This window comes from Onychomys torridus, chromosome 1 (genome assembly GCF_903995425.1).
Source record: "Onychomys torridus chromosome 1, mOncTor1.1, whole genome shotgun sequence".
NCBI classification, from domain to species: Eukaryota; Metazoa; Chordata; class Mammalia; order Rodentia; family Cricetidae; genus Onychomys; species Onychomys torridus.
The window spans coordinates 164,130,142-164,154,347 of NC_050443.1; the positions used below are offsets into that span (position 1 = coordinate 164,130,142).

Sequence of the window (24,206 nt, forward strand, 5' to 3'; positions counted from 1 at the left end):
CAGAAGCTTCCAGTCTGAGGAAATGGGATCAGCTGAGGAACTGGCGGGGTGAGGTAGCTGTGGCTTGTTCTGCTTCTCTGATCTTCCAGCATTCACCCCAATAACTGGCCTCAGATTTGATTTTATTAATAAGACTCTTTGATATTCATACTACAACGCTTTCTTCTTCCCCTCACAGCACTGGGTGAGCAGCAGCAGCAGCAGCAGCAAGCGGTGGGAGCCCCACTGTAACTGCCTCTTTTCCCGGCTCTCCAGCTGTCAGAGTGCACTCCACATGCAATACCCTCCAGTAAAGAAAGATGTACTTCAGCAGCTACAGGATGGCATCCACCACACACAGCACACAGTCAAGCCTGTAGCTGCTGGAACAAACACCCTGCTCTTCTTGCACCCACACCCACTCCAAACAGTGCCCGGGGCTGGCTCTCCTTCCAGGCCCACCCTCACCCGGGAGAAATGAAGCAAGAAGGGGCGGCCCTGCCATCACAACCTCCAGAGGCCACAGCTAACTTTACAAATTTGAATCGGTACATTTCATGCAGACTTGGACTAATCCCCCCAAAACAAACAGGCCACCCAGCACACAAAATTACACTGTATATTTAATAACACAGCGAAGTCAAGTTTCTACACCTATACCACTCATCCATTTCCCTGATGACAGAGCAGGAGAGGGGATTAAAGCGCAAGCGTGTGGGGAAGCCTTCCTGACCACACTCGCCCACAAGGCAGCAGAGGTACTCACAGAGAGGCAAGGGCTCTGCTGAGGACAGTTTTGTTTCCTTCCAGGGAAGTGGATATGGTGTCTGCAGAGAAAGGGAGAGATACATATTTATCTCCCTTCTCCTTCCAGACAAACATAGATTCATTTCAACACAGGCCCCAACTGCAGGATGGAGGGGTCCAGAAAACCAAAGACCTATGTGTATGTGTGCTCCCAAAATGACAGAACATTTACCTGAGGAATCCTAGGCCTCTCACATGTGGCCTTCCCTACCATCCCCTATATCAACTCTGAACACCAGGAGTATTTCTGGGTTCCTACAGAGGCTTTCAAGGGGCCTGGGCCTGGAGTTATAGATGGTGATGAGCTACCATGGGGGGTGCTGGGATTGGACCTGGGTCCTCTGGAAGAGCAGCCAGTGCTCTTAACCACTAAGCTATCTCCCCAACCCACTTTTAATAGGGAATGAAGTCTTATAAATAGTTTTGTAGGTCTAGATGTAGTGGTGTATGCCTTTAATCCCAGCACTTGAGAGACAGAAGCAAGTGGAACTCTGTGAATTTGAATCCAGACAGAACTACAGAGTGAGACCCTATCTTGAAAACACCAAAAATAAAAATTAAAAAAGAAAAAAGGGTTTTGTATTGTTCTTGAGTATTTACTAACTTCATTTAGATAGAAATAACTCTTAAGTAGCAATAAAATACATTAATCTGTATTAACTCATAGAAAAGCATTCAGAGCCTCTTTCCACCATTTTTCTGTGAAGTCACCATGGTGCACATAAGTGTCCCAACTGATGTTCTCAAGAGCATTAATGATGCTGAGAAGCAAACACCAGGGTCTCATCAGGCCCTGCTTCAAAGTCATTGTTCAGTTCCTAACTGTGATGATAAAGCATGGTTACATCGGTGAATTTGAAATCAAAGATGACCACAGAGCTGGGAAAATCGTCATGAACCTCACAGGCATTTTGAACAAGTGTAGAGTGATAAGTCCTAGATTTGATGTGCAACTCAAAGACCTAGAAAAATGGCAGAACAATCTGCTCCCATCCTGTTAGTTTGGCTTCATCGTACTGACCTTGGCCTTCACAGGCCATAAAGAAGCAAGACAAAAACACAAAGGAGGGGAACCCTGGGGATCTTTTCCTAGAGATGGAATACACATAAATAAAAAGCCTCCATGGACTATGGAAAAACATAAAAATACTCAGAATCCACAGTGACCTTAGGAGCTATATCTGAGACCATGTATAGTACATCTCTGCCACCCAATTGTGGAAGACACGAGCCATTCTATTCTAAGAAGTGTGCGTCTTCTTTACCTCCTCTTGTTCACCCAATGGAGACAGGAAGGAACAGGGCCTCAATCACAAGACCTGAGTCTTGACGACAGGGTAAGAAGGGTGGTGGGTACACAGGAATCCAAGGACAACGAACTTGCCTGCTACCTTCCTTTGAAGCCTACTGTTTCTTTTAGTATTTTTTGAGTAAATATAGTCTTGAGCTGGGCAATGGTAGTGCATGCCTTTAATCCCAGCACTCCAGAGGCAGAAGCAGGCAGATCTCTGAGATCGAGGTCAGTCTGGACTACAGAGCAAGTTCCAGGATAGCTAGAGCTACACAGAGAAACAGTGTCCCCAAAAACAAAAAATAAAATAAACATAGTTTTGAGCACACAATTGGTATTAAATATCACCTTCTACAATTGTTTACAAATTAAAAATTCAAAGCTGCAGAAAGAAGGAAAAGTGATACTTGGACACAGGTCAGAATTCCTGCTTTCTCTTGGTCAAAAGTACCTCATGCTGAGACTGGAGTCTGAGGGTCCATATTTCATGCTGGAAGTAATGGAGTACAAATATGTGAAAAGAAGAAGGGAAAAAACAAACAGAACATCAACAATAGAGTATGCAGGACTCAGTATTTTTAACAGGAAAAAGGCAGTAATTGACCTTTGCTGTCCAGATTCCTTCCAACTTCTCAAGGAAACAGCAAGGGAAACTGGAGGACTTGTCTTTAAGGACAGCAGCTACTCACAGCCCTTCATGCTGTTCATAAGACCATGTCACTCACTCAGTCACTGACAAACACATTCAACAGGAATAGTAGCGGGGAGGTGACAGAGGCAGCCACTACGGATCACTTCAAAAGAAAAAGAGAAAGGAAGAGAGATTCTTGTGGAGACCCTACCTCAAGAAGACTACAAAAGAGCCGCGTGACTCCGGGGAGACAGGAGACACAGGGAGGTCTGGGAAACAGGCTTGAAAGCAACTAAGCACTAAGCAGACGGACGCTACATTCGGTAAGAGGGCGAGCTAACGAACATACAGGACTTAGCTTTTCAGTCTTGTGCTGGGATTACAGGCGTGTGCCACCACCACCCAGTGAGCTTTTCAGTCTTTAGACACTCTTGTTTGAGACAGGGTTTCTGTGTAACAGCTCTGGCTGTCCTGGTACTTGCTCTATAGACCAGGCTAGCTTTGAACTCACAGAGATCCTCCTGCCTCTGCCTCCTGAGTATTGGGATTAAAGGCCTGTGCCACCACTGCCCAGTATGTATGTATGTATGTGTGTGTGTGTGTGTGTGTGTGTGTGTGTGTGTGTGTGTGTGTGTATATATATATATATATATATATATATATATATATAATTTTCACTGATATCTAGCCATGTCTGTAAGGAGAACACAGAAAAAGCAAATGTTTGCCTACAGCCACTAGCTAGCAGCAGGCAAAGACGACCATCTTCCAGACTACTCTACAGAACAGACCTTGAAGCTGAAAGCTGGTACCTCCCTGGGTTACAAGAATGGATGAGTTTTTGTTTTGTTTTGTTTTGTTTTGAGACAAGCTATTACTAGCGCTGGCTGGCCTAGAATTCACAGAAATCCACCTGCCTTTGCCTCCAGTGTGCTGGGAATAAAGACATGCTCCACCATACCCAGCTGGATAGGCTTTATTTTTAAAGGCTCAGAGTCATGAACAGAGTGGACAGAGATGGACTTAATAATATAGTATAAAAATCTGACCCCTGCATAGTCTTTGAATACAAAGAGGGGGGGATAATAAAAACCCAGCACATGTCCTAGATGTCTAGTATAAAATTAGAATCCCCAACACATGCTTTAAAGAGGGTCCGACCTGAGTTCTATCTCCGGGACCTACATAGTGGAGGGTAGACGTAACTGCTGAAGGTTGTCCTCCTGCTTCCACACGCACACTACGGCACAAGTACACTGGAGCGCACTGATCACTCAACAAATAAATAAATGACATTTATACATATACTTATATATATATATGATGGCACATATCTTTAATCCTAGACCTGGGAGGCACACGTAGGCAGAGCTCTGTGAGCTCCAGGCCAACCAGGGCTACATAGTAAGACCCTGTCTCAAAAAGCAAAACAAACATAAACAGAGTTCAAGACATCACCTGTGAAATTAAGGAAAAAGCCATATCAAATAACTTCACAGTTAACACTAAACAGTCAGCCAACGAAGGGCAAAAGAATCATCCAGGACTAAGAAAATACACCCAGATACTGAAGAGGAATGTGAAGACAGCACAAAGGGACACAAAGGGACCCTGCAGAGGGTCTGCACAGAGAACAGCTGGCTAGCACTGACTAACCACTACAAGTTCAGGACTCACACCACAGGAAGACTAACATCACAAAGTCATGTTCTTGCCCTGGTCAGTCTCCAAGTTATGTCCAAAAACCTCAAACTCAGTTTACTATGATCCCAAATGCCTCCTAATGAGGAAGGTAAAGCCCACTCTTTTTTGTTTTGTTTTGTTTTTTTTGGTTTTTTGGGACAGGGTTTCTCTGTAGCTTTGGAGCCTGTCCTGGACTAGCTCTGTAGACCAGGCTGGCCTTGAACTCACAGAGATCCACCTGCCTCTGCCTCCTAAGTGCTGGGATTACAGGCGTGCGCCACCACCGCCCGGCCTCAACTTCTCTTATTGACACCCTCTGCAGTAGGTGTTACGTGGTCTTTTTTGTTGAGAAGTAACCCAATATTCTCTAGCGGATGTAGCTAGTGTAGAAGTCTATAGGTTAGGGGTAGGGCACAGCCTAGCCATACTCTTTGGCCTCAGGGAACATGTAGCAAGTACATGGCCCATCTCTAGCCAGAGTCCCTTCTACCAACAAACCCACTTCAGCCTCCTGAAGCCAGCCAAAGCCCCCAAGTAATCTCTACGATGAAGTCCCCAGCACACCTGTCACCTCCCACTCGCCTCCCTTTAGTGCCCACACAACTCCAGGCCACAGGCACACTCGCCTGGCTAGTGAGCTTTCAGAAGGGCACGTTAGGAACCTGTGGAGGAGACAAAGCTGGCCAGCCCGGTTCTTCCACCAAAGCTCCCACACTTCGCTTCCCTCTCCCCGCTAGTCTTCCCTTTCCTCTTTCCTAAGATGCTGGAATGATTTGTTCTGAAAAGCGACAGGTTTATAGGTTAGCCGACACCTCTGCTCTGTGGAATTTTAATTAACTTCTCCCATCGTCAATATGCTAAGGAATGGGGTCTCCATTCTCTGGGGTCAGCAATGTGTTTCAGGTCCTGCTATATCAGCCGTCAAATTGAAGAATTAATGACGTGGCTAATCGGCTCTAATGCTTAGGAAGGGAAACATTGAAAGGGGGTTGTGGAAGAGAGGAAGAGGAGAGGTGCAGGCTCCGTGAGGTGAGGAGAGAGGCTGAAGTGGGCTGAGCAAAAGGGCACCAACTTGCTTCTAAAAACAAGTGACTGACTTAACCAGGTGGTGGAAGTATGCAGCCCTATAGCTTTCCCAAGTCCATTCAGGTGGGGTGAGAGGCATCAAGGAAGTGCACAGACAGACCCTCCCAACTTCCATTACAGTTCAACCTTAGGAGAGTGTCTAAACCCACTGAGGAGGAGAGCGAGCCTGCCTTGGTTCACGATAGCCTAGGTGCTAGAGCACTGGCTCATCAGCTAAGAGCCCTCCCCAACTGCTCTTCCAGAGGGCCTGGGTTGGATTCTCAGCACCCACATAGTGGCTCACAGCCATCCGCGACTCTACTCCCAGGTGATCCAACACCCTCTCTGGCCTCTGGGGGTACATATGTGATGATGCACAGAGATACACACAAACAAAACACCCACACATACAAAATAATAAAATACTTTTTTAAAAGCCTAGGTAAAAGCACATGATATATCTGAAACTGTTTACATGAAACTTATATTATGTACAATGAATATAAGTCAATAAAATTTTTTAATAATAATAATAATAACCAACCTGGAACTGCAATTATAGATCATTAGAACTCACTATGTAGCAGGAAAATCATGGCCAGTCTGAGCTACGTAGTGAGTTCTAAACCAGCCTCTGCTACACAGCAAGACTTGGGGGTTTTTTGGGGTTATTTGTTTGTTTTTGTTTTTTGTTTTGTTTGTCTTTGTTTTTTGTTTGGGGGGAAAAAAAGGTACAGGGCTGGAGAGACGGCTCAGCAATTAAGAGCACTGGCTGCTCTTCCAGAGTACCTGGGTTTGATTCCTGGAACCCACACGGTGGCTCACAATAATCTGTAACTGCAGCTCCAGATGCAGCACCCTCTTGTGGTCTCCATGGGCACCAGACACTCCAGCAGTACACAGACTACCATACACATAAAACCATAAAACAGAGTTGCACCTCCACTACAGTTATCACTGTTTCTTCTCCTCTACATATACAGATGAGGGCCCAGTTGGCAGGCCCCAAACCTCTCCTGCTCTCCTGATACCCAGAGCCTGTAAGGGATACTCCAGAAGAATTTTCAGGGAACAAAACAGAGGTGAGTCACGACAGCAGGCTAGCCGCTACCGTAGACTCTCAGGTATACTGAGAAGCCTTTGCTTTGGAGAAACCCCACAGGACATCTGCTCAGAACAGTAACATTGACCCCTCAGTTACATTCCAGTGTAGAATCCTGGCCTTAACATTTCTCATCAGATGCTTAGGAAAGGTTATCTCAATTCTACAAGTATGTGAAAAGACCTTCAGACCTCAAGTCTCTGGAGAATGTTTAACTCTCCAGGAGAGTGGTTCATAGCAACCTGGAACAGACAGACTCGTGGAAATTTCTCTAGCTTATCTGACCTAATAAAATGAAAACATTCTTGTGTGCGACAGAAACGCAACATGTCTCCCTTACCTGAGTAGTGGGCTGATAGCAATGGACCAGACTCGGTCTTCAGTCTGGATGGTGTGTGAGCACTGCCCTAGTCGGCCCGAAGCCAAAGGCCATACCTGGAAACAGGAGAGGAAACGCTCTTGTTGGCATCGCCTGGGATTAGAAGGAAGAGATGTACAGCAGGTGGGAGGGGTGTCACTATGAGGCGGGAATGGAGAACCCTTTCCATCCCGAAGACAGAGCACAGGGTACCAGCAGATACCAGCTTCCGGTTAACCTGCCACAGAGACAGCCCTAACCACTCACCTTTATTTCCACCAGAGAGCCCTTAATTCCTAATCGACTTTCTACCAGACAGTGAGAAGTGACATACGCCCTGTGTGAGATCCTACTAAGAAAGGGCAGGTGGAAGTAGCCCGCCTGTCTCTCTCTGAAGCGTCCTTGTGCCTGGGGCTCTTCCTTTCTCCTATCTTTCACCAAAACTTTAGGGATACAGGGAGAGGCAGGAGGTCAAAGTCCAATCTGGGGAGACATGTGCCCTGTGAGATGAAGGAAAGAGAGCTGCCAAACAGGAAAGAATGGAGAGGCTTCAAAGTGACAAGGGGTTGTTGTGGTTTGTTCATAACGCCCAGGGTCCAAACTAGTCATACCAGCAGGGAACTTAGCACCTAATGTCAGCAAAAGGAGCAGAAAAGCTTAACTCTTTTAAGCTTCCATATCTACACAGGTTAAAAATATTGCTTGGAGCACACTATCTGGTCCCTATCAGTCAGGAATGTACATTAGCAGCCACTCTGGGCTTAACTCTAATCAACACTCCCAGAGCTTCTCAGCAGTCAGTGCATTTAGAAATCTCCCATTAAGCACAAGACTCCCCTCACCTCACCCTACCCCAGATGACACACACAGGGACATAAGCCTCTAACCAAACAGAAAGGAAACCTCAAATGTACAGGGCTCTCCCTGGAGCAGCCCCAGAGGGATCCCATGGCAGTTAGATGGATCAATGACCTCTCAAGGTCCCCACAGAGCTATAAGGGGAACACACCAAACTCAGGCAGGCAGGACCTTAGATGGAAGAACTTAAGAAAACATTCCTTCAGTGTAAGGGCAGGTGATAGAATGGGGGTGGTCTTGCCTTCTTAGGGTCACATGGTATCTCTTCCCTATAAAAGGAGAAAGTGTTTCTTAGAGTTTCTGGGTATGATAGAGTGGGGGATGGGACAATAGCAGGAGTAACATTTCCCAAAACTAAGAAAAGAAATTTAACAAGAATATCCTGGAGGAGGAGGGGAACACAAACACAAAACAAAACAAAACCTCAATATTCCCCGTAAGGCTGGTACTGTGGCATCTCCTTTGTATCTGATAGTCAAATCCTTTGGTAATAACTAGATGCCCTTTGGTTTCTTCCTTTAGACTGCCCAACTTGGAAGAGATCTTTGCCTTTTCCTTATTGGAAATCCCTCAGTGGCAGGTTCTTGCTTGCAGGGTGAAGGGGGTACTCCTGATTTTCAAAATCTCTGGGGATAGCCTAAACCTCAGTTTACTGGTCGCTTCCACAGAGACAGCTGGCAGAATCTGGGAGCCAACAAACCACAGGACAAGGCTACAGATCTGTGGGAGTGACTCCAGAAATGCACGGCCAGTTCCAAGCATCATTCAGGAAAGTGGCCTGCCTGTCCCATAGCACAGCATCCTCTGGCAGGCAACAAGAGGGACAGAGGTGAACACAATAAAGATCTGGTCAGATCTTTGCTATCAATGCAAAGCAGACCCACCCTGGAAAATATGCAGTGAAAGCAGACATTTATACAATCCTTTTAGAAGGCAGACTAGAGGGGACAAGTACTACAATGATCATTGTTTGACTCAGGAATTCTAAGGCCAAGAATTCATCCTAAAAAAAAAAAAAATCCTAAAACAAAGAAAAACCAAAATAGCAAATAAAATATATCCTGTAGTCTATTATTATAGAACAAGCAGATAGTCTTTGGAATCTGACCAGTCTGGGTTCGAACCCTGCCTGTGACTTATTATCTTTGCTCTTAGAGATATTTCCTAGCTTCTTGGTCTTAGATTCATCTCATCGAATGAGGTAAAAAATGCCTATGTCTCAGGACCATGCTGTAGAAAAGGGAAGATAATACAGAGTACTAGAACAGCATGATGTACAGAATTTAGCAGGAATCAGGCCCTTAAGAAAGGATTCTTGGCAGGTGGTGGTGGTGGTGGTGGTGGCACACACCTTTAATCTCAGCACTTGGAAGGCAGAGACAGGCGGATCTAGGCAGAGACAGAGTTCTAGGCCAGCCTGTTCTACAGAGTGAGATTCAGGAAAGGTGTAAAGCTAAACAGAGAAACCCTGTCTCAATGCCCCCCGCCCCAAAAAAAAGAAAGGATTCTTATTTCCAGGTTCCTGTATCCAGGAAGAAATTAGACAGAATAATCCATCTACTAGAGAAAATTTTATGTAAATAATGGTAAATTCATCTGGAAGCCACTGAAGATAACACACGGGCTGGAACAGAGACTGGCTGTGGTAGCATACATGTAATCCCAGCATTCAACAGGTAGAGGAACAATCAGAAGTTTAAGGTCATACTTGGTTACATAGGAACTTCAAGGACAGATATTTGAAAAAATACACACACACACACACACACACACACACACACACACACACATACACACACACACACACACAACTTGTATAACAGAAAATCTTATAGAGTAGATACCACAGGGCATGCTGTGTATCTAAAACACATTACAATTATGCAGGGGAAGATACTTACCCAAAAAGATAAAATGAATAAGGTGCTTAGCACAGTGCCTGGTTACAGTCTACATTGTTAGAAAATCATTCTAGCAGGCATCTGGTGGCACATACCTGTAACCTCAAGAGGCAGAAAAACTGCAAGTTCAAGGTTAGTCTGTGTCACATTGCCAGGCATTGTCTCATCTCAAAAGAGACGGAGAGACAGATCTGAGGTCTCAGAGAGGAACCTCTGGCTACTGCTTAGCCGACTCAAGGAGCACCAAACCGCCTTAGAAACCTTTTTACACCCACAGGCAAAGGCTGCTGTCAGCCGTGGACAGACAGGGAAGCCTCTCACTGTAAGGCAGTGAGCAGACGTGAAGACAAAGGCCCACGGCTGCACGAGATACTGACTACAGGGCTGTTGGGAGCCCAGTGCTAACCAAGGCATTTATACCACCCTCTTCAGACTTGGGAACACTGCGGAAGAAGGGGAGGAAAGAAGGCTGAGAGCCAGGAGACAGAAGGAGGGGCTTCAAAATGCTATCTTCTAAGCATAGCACAGCCATAGTAGTCAAGCGCTCACAGTAACTGTGGCTACTCACAGTAAGCCCCCTAACAGTCAGCTATGAAGGAAGGAGGCATACAGGCATCAGTGCTGCATCTTTTGGCAAGTAACAGATTCTGGGAATGGAAGAGGCATAGTATCCTGTTATATACTTGCTCATAAAGATAGCCCTAGTTAAACTCTATAAAAACAAAAACTAGTAGATATAGTTAAGATATTTGTAAGGTGGGGCTGGAGAGACGGCTCAGTGGTTAAAAGCACTGGCTGTTCTTCTAGAGGACCTGAGTTCAATTCCCAGCAACCACATGGTAGCTCACAACCATCTATAATGGGATCTGATGCCCTCGTCTGTCATGCAGATGTATAGGAAGACAGAGCATTCATATACATAAATAAATAAAGAAATAAAGAAGAAAGGTATTTGTAAGGAAGACGATGGGAGGAACTAACAGGGGCAAGGGTAACCAGGGCACGCAAATATGTATAAAATCAACCAAGAACAAATGTGATTTTAAAAAAAGCTCTAGAGATTCACCTGTCTGTGCCTCCCCAGCAGTGGGATTACAGACAAATGCCACTGTCCCGAAATGTAAGTCCCAACCCCTCAGACCCAGATCTTCAGCTCGGCTAGTAAGCACTTGATGGAGCTGTCTCTCTAGCCCCAGATTGACTGCCAGTTAAAGCCAGAGTCTTGGCAAGGGCTGCTACAAAGTCACTGACTAAGCAAAAATCTGAAGTAAATATGGGATGGGGAAGAGAAAGAAACAGGTGACAGGAAATGTGGTTTCCATGAAGGTTCAAAATATTCCATAAAGCCAGGCAGTGGTAGCGAATGCCTTTAATCCCAGCACTAGGGAGGCAGAGGCTGGTAGATCTCTGTGCCAGCCTGGCCTACAGAGCGAGGTCCAGGGCAACCAGGGCAACACAGAGAAGCACTGCCTGGAAAAAAAATACTACTACTAAAGCCAGGTGTAGCAGCATATGTCTGTAATCTCAGCCCTTGGAGATGAAAACACAAGGATCATCTCTGGCTACATGCTACCATCTCAAAAAGAAAAGCAAAGGTAACCTGCTGCTCTTTCTCGGGCTTCCTATACTGGCGTGCATTCTTGCTAAATACAAAATACAAGGAAGAAAAATACAATGTCAAAAGGAAAAGAAATGTTCATAAAACAGAGGGAACCTATTTAACTCTTGTCTTTACATAAATCAGCAACGTGAAAAAGCAATCACTAGAGGGTACACGAAATCAGAAGAGTCACTGATAAAACTGTAACTTCCCTCCTGAAGTCTCTCTCCATGTGGCTTAGAGGCCCATTTGCTAATGTCAATAAACATTTTGCTACAATGGAACTTCTAGATTCTGGAAAACAGAAAATCAAGACCTCTGGGGTCTTCTGCATCACCAACTGAACTGTCAGCAGAGTTCCCACTGCAGCCCCAAAGCCTGTATCCTGGCTAGGGCTGCTGCACCCAAGACAGGAGACTCTCTTATGTGTCTCATAAGCAGCAGTGCTTGGCAGGCAGAGATGGGATGATTGGATCCACAAAGCAAGGATGACATTGTTGATCAGTTTTGGTGGATGTCTGCAGACCAGGCAATCTGGTAATGACGCAATCACTAGCAGCCTTCCTGTCGTCTCCATTGCCTACTGACCACATCACTCTCCAGAGAATCAGTAAAAACATGTTTTAATTATCAGCCTGATTGCTTATAAACAAGGTGGTAAAAAATTAACTTCTCTAAATAGAGAGCATGCAAAAGAAGGAGAGTTAGAACTCAGCCCACAAACTTGAGGAAACAGCTCAGGTTGGAAAAGCTGACCAGGCCCCCTGTTTTTGTATGCACACCACATTTCAAGTGAGTGGCAAGCATCCCAGCCACTGTCCACTCCTCTCCCAGTCCAGCTGGCAGGAACACATGCTGGCACAGCAAGCGGCATGCCACAGGCACATAAGTAAGTTCTTTATTGTGCCACTTCTCCTGCCCTCACCTGGCACTGCAGCCAATCCTGGGCCTCCAAGCTCTCTCCACCCGCTCCCACCCCAGTCTCTCCAGAGGAGGAAATAACAGTAGGTAAGGGAGAGTGCCTCACCTTGGCTGTCCTGTCTCTGGAGCCACTCACAATGACGCCTCCTTTGCAGTCCACACAGCTCACCTCCTGCTCATGAGCTGAGTATTTGACAGTGAAGGTGCTATGGAGCTTATGAACACCAATCTTCCCATCTCTACAAGAGAAGGAGGAGCCCATCCCCAGGAGTTAATTACTCCCTCTGCAGCAAGAGGGCCCATCTACTGAAGGAGCCCACGTGTCCAGCCACGTCCAGATTTGCCAAGCACTCTGCAGTTTGGCCCACAAGGTGCTGAGTGTTAGATACCTTTACTTCTTCAGCACACTTGGGGCTAAACAGAGCTGAGAGAGAAAATAAACCTCCCCTCAGAGAGTATCAAACTTGCTCTACTTTGCATTGAAGGTTCTTCCTGTTTTCTTCTCTGGCTAACCCTATTAACAGCTTTTGGTAAATCTCTGCTTTAATTGTTTAAAAAAAAAAAAAAAAAAAAAAGCCTACCTTTGTAAAAGTTTCCTTCCTTATCCCTCGCTGTTGAGCCAGAAAAGTCAGAAGCAGACACAGTCCCTAAAGAACACTAAGGAAGAGCCGACACTTACCCTCCTGCACTGATGATATGCGAGTTTGCCAGCACAAAGTGACAGACGTCCTCATCATGCCCAGCGAAGACTCTGAAGGGTCGACGGTTCAAGCTGGCACCATCTGGGCGGAACTGGTAGGCCAGGATGAAATTAGCCTGAGATATGTACAGAGAAGCATCCTCCAGCTGCATCCAAGGCATCTGACTGCAGAGAAGGACCAAAAAACAAACAAACATGTAAAACTGCTGCCTGCACTTCTCATAGATAAGTTGAGGAGTCAGGGAAGTCAAAAGGAAATTTCCAGCCAGGTAAAGTGACCTCTGCATTGTAGCTAAGTCCAACTGGTAAGTTTCAAGGTTCCAAGATTCTGCCATATACTCCTTGCTCAACAGATCAGTTCAGGTGTGATAGAGAAAGGTAAGTTTTAGGAAACCCCATTCCCTTGTTATTGGAGCAAAGCAACATTTATAAGTGAAAAGAATCCAGCCATTTAGAAAGTATGAAAATCTGCTCAAGAGATGCCTTGATCCTCCCAGGGATGTTGACATTTCTGTAGTGGAGGGCAAATGTGGTGATATAGAATAACTCCAAAGCATCATGCTACACAGCTCAGGGGCTACAAAGAACTCAGCTCTCATAGCAACTGATGAGACATCCAGAGAAAGTTCTAGATCCTCTCTCCAATCTCCAAGAGAAAGAAAGCTTAAAAACCACCAGCCATGGGGCTGGAGAGATGGCACAGAGGTTAAGAGCACTGCCTGATCTTCTGGAGGTCCTGAGTTCAATTCCCAGCAACCACATGGTGGTTCACAACCATCTGTAATGAGATCTGGTACCCTCTTCTGTATATATAACAAATAAAAAATAAAAATAAAAATAAAAAAACACCTCACCAGCCAATCCCATGGCATGGGACTAAAGCCTTAAGAAAAAAGATTTGCTGCAAATAGTGGCATACACCTGTAATTCCCAGGAGGAGCAGGAGTTCAAGGCCATCTTTAGATGCATATGTAGGTCAAGGCCATCAGAGGCTACATCATGGGCTATCTCAAAAAAAAAAAAAAAAAAAAAAACCAAGGGGGTGTGTGAAAAAAGTAGAGAAGAAGATAGGGAAGAGGAGGGAAGAGAAGAAGAGGGGAGGGAGGGGTACTCTACAAGACAACTAGGTTCTCTAGTGGGGACTAAGTCCCTTCCCTGAAACACACATCCCACCTGTGCCAATCCTACCCAACAGTCCTGGAGTTACCAGGTCTCAAAAAATCAAAGGGAAAGCTGACTCATCCCCATGGACAGACTCCATCGCCCACTGCCAAGCCTGTCTGAGCAAACCGGGCTGTGTTTCTTTCCCAGTCTCCTTAAAACAAGCGTCATGGGAATGTGGAAAAGTTCTGCAAATTGACTTGCCGGACCATTAAATGCAGCTTGGACTTTGTAGTAACTGAGTTTCTGCTGATGAAGTTTTTACAAGTGTGTGCATATATTATATAGAACATGTGTAAAGTGTATGTATATGTCTGCATTCTTATTATTCACATTCCTCTTCAACATCTTTTTCACAATTATGTAGCATATTCAAATGGGCAGCAAACAGAGGGGGCTGGAATTCATGTACTTACAACCAGGTGGTGAACAGACATTTACCTAGGACAAGAAACCAGGTTCATGCCAGGTGAACAGTGAAAAATCCTGGGGCAACCTGGTAACTGTTATGTGTTTATTTGCCAGACTGCCTTAAATTAATGCTCTAACTGACAACACCAGGAACAAAAACATGATAGAGAAGTTAGTCTTTGATGTTAAAGGCACAGATGACGGGGGTATGACGGCAGTGTGATCCTGCACTAAGGAGGCTGAAGTACAGGATGGCAAGCTCAAGGTCAACCTGGGCTACAAAGGAGATCCTGCTTTTTAAGAAAACCACAGCCAGATAAAGGTGGGAATTGGAAGGTAAAGCCTTTCATCATAAAAATCCATCTTTCTCTTTCATACCTTTTCCACATTCCCATGACGCTTGTTTTGCCTTCTACTAAATGAGAAGCAATGGAACTAGAAGTGGGGTGCAGCTGTGAAGCTCCTGCCAAACATGGACTAGGCCCTGGTTTTGAGCCCAGCATCATGACCACCACCCCCGCACCCCGCCCAAAAAAAACTCAATGAAGAAGAGTTTAACAGAACCAAAGAAGAGAATTAACTCCCTAGAGAGAAGATTTTAAAAATAACAACTGTAACTAGGAGGACACAGTGGCTCATGCCTATTAATCCCAGCACTCAGGAGGCTCGGAGTTCAAGGCCAGCCTGGTCTACAGAGTTAGTTCCAGGACAGCCAGGACTACACGGAGAGACCCTATCTCAAAAAAACAAAAACAAACTAACAAAAAATTTAGACACATAAAATAAAAACAAATAAATCTTTTTAAAAAAGAAAATCAAGAAGCTACTTACCTACATCTCCACTTCAGCAGGATCCCCTCTCGGCAGCGCCCCAGTCTCCAGTTCTGAGACACCTTCACTCGGTCCTTTACTGGAACGCTGGTCATCCTAGGTCCAAACAGAACAAAGACCTCAATCACTATAACTCACTGCTAGTGAGAGAAGGCTCTATGACTTACTGAGTCAGGTCTTGGGAACATCCAGAATAGAACCAAATATAGGTTAAAGGGATTATGGAATCAGAAGTAATAACTCCTATCTCCATACTTGCTGGTCAAGAAACCCAAGCAGAAGAGTCTATCCTTTAAACTACTACATGTGTCTATGGTAATGTCAAAACAATCTAGTGAAAACACGCAAAAAGTGCTAGAGCCAATGAGACAGCTCCACGGGTAAAAAGCACTTGCCACAAAAGCCATCTAACTTGAGTTTGACCCCTGTAGTAAAGAAAGACAACTGACTCCCAAAAGCTGTTCTCTGACCTCCACACAGCATGTATGCACCTGCCCACACTCATACTGTAGGGACACTCACACGCACACACACACACACACACACACACACACACACACGCACGCACGCACACACGCACGCACGCGCACACACACACACACACACACGCGCACACACACACGCACGCGCGCGCACACACACACACACACACGCACACGCACACACGCGCGCACACACACACACACACACACACACACACACACACACACACACGCACACACTAAAAACAGTATAGGAGCCCGACATACTGCCTATCCACTAAGGGTGACATAATAATAAATCTTTTTTTTTTAAATTTTCAAGTACTGAAACTCCTAGATATCCATATAAAAAAGATGAAACCTGCCTTACTCCTACCTCACACCAAACAGGAAAAGCTTATATCTAATAAACCTAAACACAAAATCTAAAATGTAAAGCTATTAGGATAAACTATATAGCCGCATCTATTTGGGGAAAATGACATCTATTTATCTGGCGGTGATGTGGGGGTAGGCAAAGTTTTCTTAGGACACAGCAAAAACATAAAAGAAAAACCTAATAAATTTGACTCATCAAAATTAAAAACTATGCCATCAAAATGAAGAACATAACAAGAAATGAAGAAATATTTCTCTCTTCATGCTTAAGCTAGCCTTGATTCAGTCTCCCTCGGCCCCAAGTGATGGGATTACAGGCAAGTACCACCATGCTTAGCCTCTATGTTCATACATTTTTAAAGGACCAATAAGGAAGTTTTCTATTTGATGATGGGAGAGAGAAAAATGGCACAGCCATTGTAGCAAAGTGTCTGGCAGGGGGTTACTTTATGTTTTTATGAATATGAGTGGTCTTGCCTGCATGCATATATGTGTACCGTGTTCATATCTGGTGCCTGAAAAGACCAAAGGGAACATGAGATCCCCGGAACTGGAGTTATGAACAGCTGTAAGCCACCATGTGGGTGCTGGGAACCAATGTTTAGTGTACAATTCTTTTCCATGTTTTAAACTTCTCATTTAAAAATGGTGACTGAGTAATAGATATTTGGATGAAGAGGGTAAGGGCAGTAAGAGACGGGGGTACACACCATCAGAAAGGGTGGCATAGCTTGGGGTACGAAGACAGAGAAGAGTACATTTTTAGCCAGAATTTTGAAATGAAATCATGGGCAAGAATCTGAAAGTCCCACTTTAGGTGCCTGTCTATCTATGTCTCTATGGCTTCAAACACTTGACCACATAAGGTGCACTGCTTAGAATACACAGTGGTGACTAATGGATCTGCCTAGGAATTCACTGACCAAGGGAGAGACCCATTTCTCTCTGCTTTTACTTACACTTCACAGGTACCACCCATTACTAAAAGGCAGCCAACAAAAGTCTCCGTTTCCAGAGCCAACCAACACACATTGAAAAGACAGCTTGGGCAAGCAGAAAGATGTCTAATCCATCTCAAACTCTGGCCTTACTTATTTGTACAGAATAATCCTTCTGATCTGTAAAGTCATGAATGCATAGGACTAAATTTTAAAAAACACAGATCATAGCATAGAAGGTTAACAGTATGAAAATGAGTCCTCTAATCCTCATCAAGGATCCCTTGTTCCATTTGCCTTTCACTCAGCTTCCTCTAGATTAATATCTTATTTAATCATGAGATATTTGTGCTTTTATATAGTTCCCTATTCTTCTATAATGTAATACTTAAAAAAAAAAGAAAAAATGTCCCTTAAAGTTCTAGGCACTTGGACACAGTGCAGTGTGACATAAGGCGAGGGGTAGCTCAGCTGTAGAATATATGTGCATTTGAAAGGCTCTGGGTTTAATCCTTAGTACAAATAAAAGATAAAAATAAATGATACTGTTAACAAAACTGAACATGTACTGATAAAGCAAAAGAAAAAAAAAACTAATTTAGATGTCCATTTCATACTACTATAATATAGTAAATTTATTAAAAAAAAAAAAGGAAGTTGAGTTGGACATGGTAACATAAGCCTATGATTAAGCCTATGATCTTAACACTCAAAAGGCTGAGGCAGGAGGATTTATTGTGAGTTCAAAGGTGGCCTGGATCACATAGTGTGTTCCAGGTCAGTCACACCTAAATGCAAGATCTTGTTTCATCTCCAAAAAAAGGGGGGGGGGGCTAGACATTTAAGATAGTTTAGGCAGAAGAAAATGAAATATACTCATACTCCAAAGAAAAGCAGAAACAAAATGTATAAATTATAAAGTGTGTAAGTTGATTCTATTAATCTTGAAATGCTAACGGGGGGGGGGGGAATTCAAAGGTAAACAACAGAAATTAACATTGTAAATACAAAGTTCTCTCATCTCTACAACTTTTAGGGAGCTGATAAAAATCTACCAAAACACCCATCTCTAGTATCCAGCCATCCATGTCCCACACAGCCTAAGAACAGTCAAGTGGGATTCACACAAAGAAACACTGAGAAAAGCATTCCTGAATACTAGTTTACAGAAACATACCTTAAAACAATTATTAAATACTGCCTCACATCTATTAAGTGGGAAAACCTGACAAGACTTTGACTTTATAAGCACTTGGGTTTGATTACACATTGCTGGTACTGTGTTCTGATCTCAAATTTCCACTATGAGCATTGTATTACAAACAAATAACTCAAATGAAAAATACATTTTACAATGTCTGAGCTGGAAACAGCCTAAATGTTTGTCTGGGGGGGGGGGGGGGGAAGAGCACTCTAACACCATGGAACAGACCATATACAACCACTAGAAACAAGTGTGTGAAGGATCCAAAGGAAGAAACAGCTGTTGTACAATACACAGTGACAACTGTAAGACTAAGTAAAAATTACCATATAAAACTAAGTTTCCATAAATAACAAATCGGAAGATGTATATTAATGGTGCTTTAGCATGTAAACAAGTTTGGTTTGGTTTGGTTTTTCAAGACAGGGTTTCTCTGTGTAGCTTTGGAGCCTGTACTGGAACTTGCTCTGTAGACCAGGCTGGCCTCGAATTCATCGAGATCTGCCTACCTCTGCCTCCTGAGTGCTAGGATTAAAGGCGTGCGCCACTATCCACTCAAAGGGAGAGAGTAGAACCAGGCAGAAGAAAAGTGCCTAAGAAGACAGAGGCTGGTGTGCCTTGGAAAACTATGAAGGCCACTGGCTAACCATTTCTCCAGTTACTGATATAAAGTGAGGGCGCTCCTCTCAAAGAACACCATCAGTGCCCTATAAGTAAATCTCCCCGTGGCTGTTAAAGCAAGGAGACATCTCTAACATGGACCATGGGCCTGACTGAATCCCTGGGTGCATCAACTATTTTAAACAAAAACAACACAACAGCCAGGCAGTGGTGGCAGACACCTTTATCTCAAAAAACCCAAAAATAAAACAAAACAACAAAAAAATACAACACGCACCCACTGTAAGCTACCTGGCCCCTTAAAATCTTGGCAAGTGAGTCCAAAGGAGCAGAAATAATCAAGGTCATAATCTTTGCGGTTGATATATTGTGTACTCTAATAAACTTATCTGGGGATCAGAGAACAGAGCAGCCACTAGATTAGACATAGAGGCCAGAAAATGGTGGCACACAGGCCTTTAATCCTATCACTTGGGAGGCAGAGATCCATCTGGATCTCTTTGAGTTCAAGGCCACACTGGGAACAGAGCCGGAGTGGTGGCACATGCCTTTAATCCCAGCACTTGAGATCTCATGTCTTGCTTGGAAAGGACACATGCCTTTAATCCCAGGAAGTGATGACAGGAAGCAGAAAGGTATATAAGGTGTGAGGACCAGGAACTAGAGGCTGTTAAGCAGTTCAGCTGAGATCCATTCCAGTGAGAACTCAGTCTGAGGAGTTCGAGAGGTGAGGATGCTGTGGTTTGTTCTGTTTCTCTGATCTTTCAGGTTAAACTCCAATGCCTGACTGCAGGGGGGCGGTTAATTAATAAGACCATTTAGCAACTCATCTTACAGACCTTTTATTTCCCATCTCCAATCTCACACTCCCAAATAAACTAACCTGGTCTGAAGAATAATGGCTGGAGGGAGACGTGTGTGTTTATGTGTAAGTATGTGTGTGTGAATGTGCATGTATGTGTGCTGAGTATGTATGTGTGTGTGTAGGATCCGAAGTCTTAAGAATCTCCAGGATCAGAGAATTCCCAGAGCACTGATCCCTTTCCTCCTCACCCACCTCAAGCACTGCCTACTGAAGTAACAGGTATGGCTGCTCTTTCGGAACTTGGGGAGAAGGAACAAGTGTGGAACAAGACCACCCACAGGCACTGAGCCAATGAGAGAGACACAGGCTCTGTAAAGTGAAGTTTGGGCACTTGGGTTTGACCCTAGCACCACCTCCTCTTCTCCTTGACTTCTCCCTCTCCGGAAAGCAGATCTTCCCCACAATGCCCGTATACACCAGTTCTACCCATTCTAAGAGTGCAAGCAGCTCAGTGAGAAACTTGTGGTCTCCCTCTGGACTTTCATCCAATAGCAGGTAGCTATAATTAAGGTTCCGAAAAGCTCTATGAAATATTGTTAAATCATGTTAAATTTGCTGCAACCATAATTTAGGGTGAAGTAAATTGGCAGGAAACATGTCAACATCACAAAACCATGCACAGGACAGTGTGGAGCTGATAAGTATGCCCTATATCTTCTTCCAGAGGTCCCCTAATGCCAACCCCCTTTATACATCTCACACCCATGTTCCACACTATGGGACTGCAGCAAGCTGCTCTTCCACACTTAACCCTGTGCTTGATACCACAGCTCCTTACACCATGTGCTGCAACCCAGTGTGCAAATCAATGTGGGAGTCATGAAAAATTCCCTAACAGTAAAAGGCTTCTAAATGGGAAACAAACAAAAATTAATCCAAAGTCAAATGCATGATGACTCAGGAGTGATTCTGATAGTTGGTCCATGTTGCATTGTGTGACTTCACTGCAGCCTTGGTCTGAATACAGCATGTGCTCTCTGTACTGTGCATGCCTTCATGTCACAGCAGCAATACCAACCACTGCTGCCCGAAGCATCTCGGCTCAAACCGAAGACTACTGTATGTTATGAACTGCAGTATTTTTGCTGTATATACAAATTTTTCTGCTCTTACAGAAACATAATAGTTTAAATATAGAAAATAAGAACAAAATATTTTTCTACCATCATTCCTCAGTATGTAAGTATCTTTGGATCGCATTGTATTAGAATACTTGACTTGAAAATTTGCTGTTTGAATTGCCAACTTGAGTTTCTTTTTTTTCTTTTTTTCTTTTTTCTTTTCTTTTCTTTTGGTTTTTCAAGATAAGGTTTCACTGTGTAGCCCTGGCTGTCCTGGAACTTGCTTTGTAGACCAGGCTGGCCTCGAACTCAGAGATCTGCCTGCTTCCACCTCTTGGGTGCTGGGATTAAAGACATGTACCACCACTGCCTGGCAAGTTTCATTAAAAAAACAAAACAAAACAAAACATTAAATGGGAGATGATGCCTTAGTTGGCAAAATTCTTGACACACAAGCATGAGGACCTGAGTTCAGATCTCCAGACCCAGGCTTGGGGATTTAGCTCAGTGGTAGAGCGCTTGCCTAGCAAGCACAAGGCCCTGGGTTCGGTCCTCAGCTCTGGGAAAAAAAAAAAAAAAAAAAAAGACAAAATAACAGATCTCCAGACCCATATAGGAGCAGCATGGTTAAGTATCCTTACCGCCAGCACAAGGGTGGGGTGGTTCAGCAGGTAAATTATTTGCTGTACAAACTCAAGAATTAAGTTCAGGCTCCCTAGAACCCACATAAAACCCTGGCCAGGGCTTTAACTGAGATAGGTGGATCCCAGGGGCTTAAGGGACTAGGTTCAGGGGAAGATCCTCCCCCAAAAACAGGGTGAAGAGAGAGAAAAGAAGTAGCCAATGTTGACCTCTGGCCTCCATATGCACACTGGGTACACCTACACTCACATACATATCCACATACACACAAAAATGCACTCACACATGCATGTATACACATCCACATGAATACATATACACAATCATCAAATGAATTCTAGCTTGGGACAATGGTAGAATTTCCAATAATTTCTGAAATGGTCCTAAATATATTTTTGCCATTTTGTATTACAAACTGATGCAAACAGATGACACTCAGCTTGGAAAACACTAAAGATGCTCTACATGCCACAGCATCAAATATTCAGGCCCCACCTGATTCTTTCTGCAAAATCCATCTCATTATTATGTATTTTGTGTTCAATAAATGAGAGTCATATATTACAAAGAATTGTTTTAGAGTACGTTTCATTATGACTTAATAGCAATGAACTTTTTATTTATATACCTATTTTATATGCTTTTAATATAAACCCAGGGTTATATATTAACAGGCAAAAGGGGATCATGAGTAGAAAAATAATTTAAGAAGCACCCCCATCTGGATCGCCAGCACCAGCAGCTTACCTCTGTCCTTGGCAATGCTTGCATCTCTTCAAGAGTCTAGTCAAATTCACTACCACCCTTCCCACCAGGCTGGGTAGGTAAACCAGGCTAGCCTTGAACTCACAGAGATCCACCTACTTCTCTTTACCCATCCCTCCACCTTCCCATGCTAAAATTCAAAGTTTGTGCCACCATGCCCAGCCCATCTTGCCTTTTCAGCTCTCACTGGCCTGGGTCTCACTGAGCAGGTTACGCTGGCTGAGCCTGATTTCTCCTCCCCAGCCTAAATGACATAGCAAGACCCTATCTCAAAACAGAAGGAAGGAAGGAAGGAAAGAAGGAAAGAAGGGAGGGAGGGAGGGAGGGAGGGAGGGAGGAACCTTTTTTTTTTTTTTTTTTTTTTAATTTAAAGAGTTCTCAAAAGTATGGTTCTCCCTTTGGAAAGTCTCACTTCCAACACCTGTAAGTCCAAGAGCTCATCCTGGGGTTGGGGAGAGCAGCAATTAAGAGCACTTGTTCTTGGTGGGCAGTGGTGGTGCATGCCTTTAATCCCAGCACTCGGACAGTCACCAAAACTACACGGAGAAACCCTGTCTCGAAAAACCAAAAAAAAAAAAAGGACTTGTTCTTGCAGAGGACACAGGTTCAGTTCCCAACACCCACATGGTGACTCACAACTGTCCCTAACTTCAGTTCCAGGGGATCTGACACCTCTTCCTCTCTCTGCAGGTACCAGTCATGGATGTAGTATACATACATAAATGCAAGCAAAACATTCCTACACATAAAGAATAAATCTAAAACGTATTTTAAGCTCTTCCTAGCAATACATACGTAATATACAACATCTTTTTTACCATATAAACTGTTAAATGATTTTTTTATTTTAAATATATTTATTTATTAAAATTTTTTTCATTTTACATACCAACCCCAGTTACCCCTCCCTCCTCTTCTCCCACCTCCTCACCTCCCTCCCACTCTGCCCCCATCCACTCCTCAGAGTGGGTAAGGCCTCCCATGGTAGTCAACAAAGTCTGGCACACCAAGTTGAAGGAGAGCCTAGCCCCTCCCCATTGTATCAAGGCTGAGCAAGGTATCCCACCGCAGGGAATGGGCTCCAAAAAGCCAGTTCATGCACCTGGGATAAGTCCTGGTCCTGCTGCCAGGGACCCCAAAAACAGATCAAGCCACACAACTGTCATCCACATTCAGCGTGCCTAGTTCGGTCCCATGCAGTTTCCTGGGCTGTCAGTCCAGAGTCAGTGAGCTCCAACTAGCACTGGTCAGCTGTCTCTGAATATACAACATCTTTAAGAATTTAACATGAGGCCTGGCAGTAGTGGTACACATCTTTAATACCACCACTTGGGCTGAAGCAAGCAGATCTCTGTGAGTTCAAGGCCAGCTTGGTCTACAGAGTAGGTTCCAGGACAGCCAGGGCTATTATACAGAGAAACCCTGTCTTGGAGGAAAAAAAAAAAAAAGACAAAAGAAAAAGAAAAAAGAATTCAACATAAATATCCAAATTCTATGCTAAAGTCAAAGCCATCCACAGCAGTTTCAGGAGCACTGGACCTAACCCCTTTCCTTCACTGTGTAAGCTTAGAATGTGAGCCACGCTCACATCTGTCTCTTCTGTCATTGGTCAGTTTCTGTAACCTGCAAGGCACCTGTCCAGTGTGTGCTCAGCAAAATGGTAACAGACATTAAGCAGGAAAAAAGTTTTTATGTTCAAAATATATTGGACAAGGGAGGATAAAACAAAATTAAGCCGGTTCCTCTATTATAGGACTTCTCAATGCCTTTAATTTACCAATGGGCATTGTGATCCCCAAGAGGGGGTGTGGCGCAGAGCATTTCCCACATTCATTTGATTACAGAATTAGTTTTCCATGGCTCCTACAATGCAACTTTCAGGAAGGCTGATCTAGCATTTTTTCTGAGAATAACCAACAGTAAAGAGAAGCTGCCATTTGTGTGTGTGTGT

The 24,206-nt window shown here is 44.1% G+C and overlaps 1 protein-coding gene and 1 pseudogene across 1 annotated transcript in view; one reads left to right on the plus strand and one right to left on the minus strand.

The window, feature by feature from the left end:
- Fbxw4 (F-box and WD repeat domain containing 4) overlaps positions 1–24,206 on the minus strand; it is an 83,256-nt gene that overhangs the window by 50,145 nt on the left and 8,905 nt on the right. The window contains exons 2-5 of the mRNA XM_036170859.1: positions 15,300–15,395; positions 12,876–13,061; positions 12,303–12,435; positions 6,899–6,993 (exon numbers count right to left, since the gene is read on the minus strand). Coding sequence (XP_036026752.1) covers positions 6,899–6,993; positions 12,303–12,435; positions 12,876–13,061; positions 15,300–15,395 — 510 coding nt within the window. The remainder of the gene's footprint in view (positions 1–6,898; positions 6,994–12,302; positions 12,436–12,875; positions 13,062–15,299; positions 15,396–24,206) is intronic.
- On the plus strand, positions 1,499–1,952 carry LOC118588069 (annotated as a pseudogene).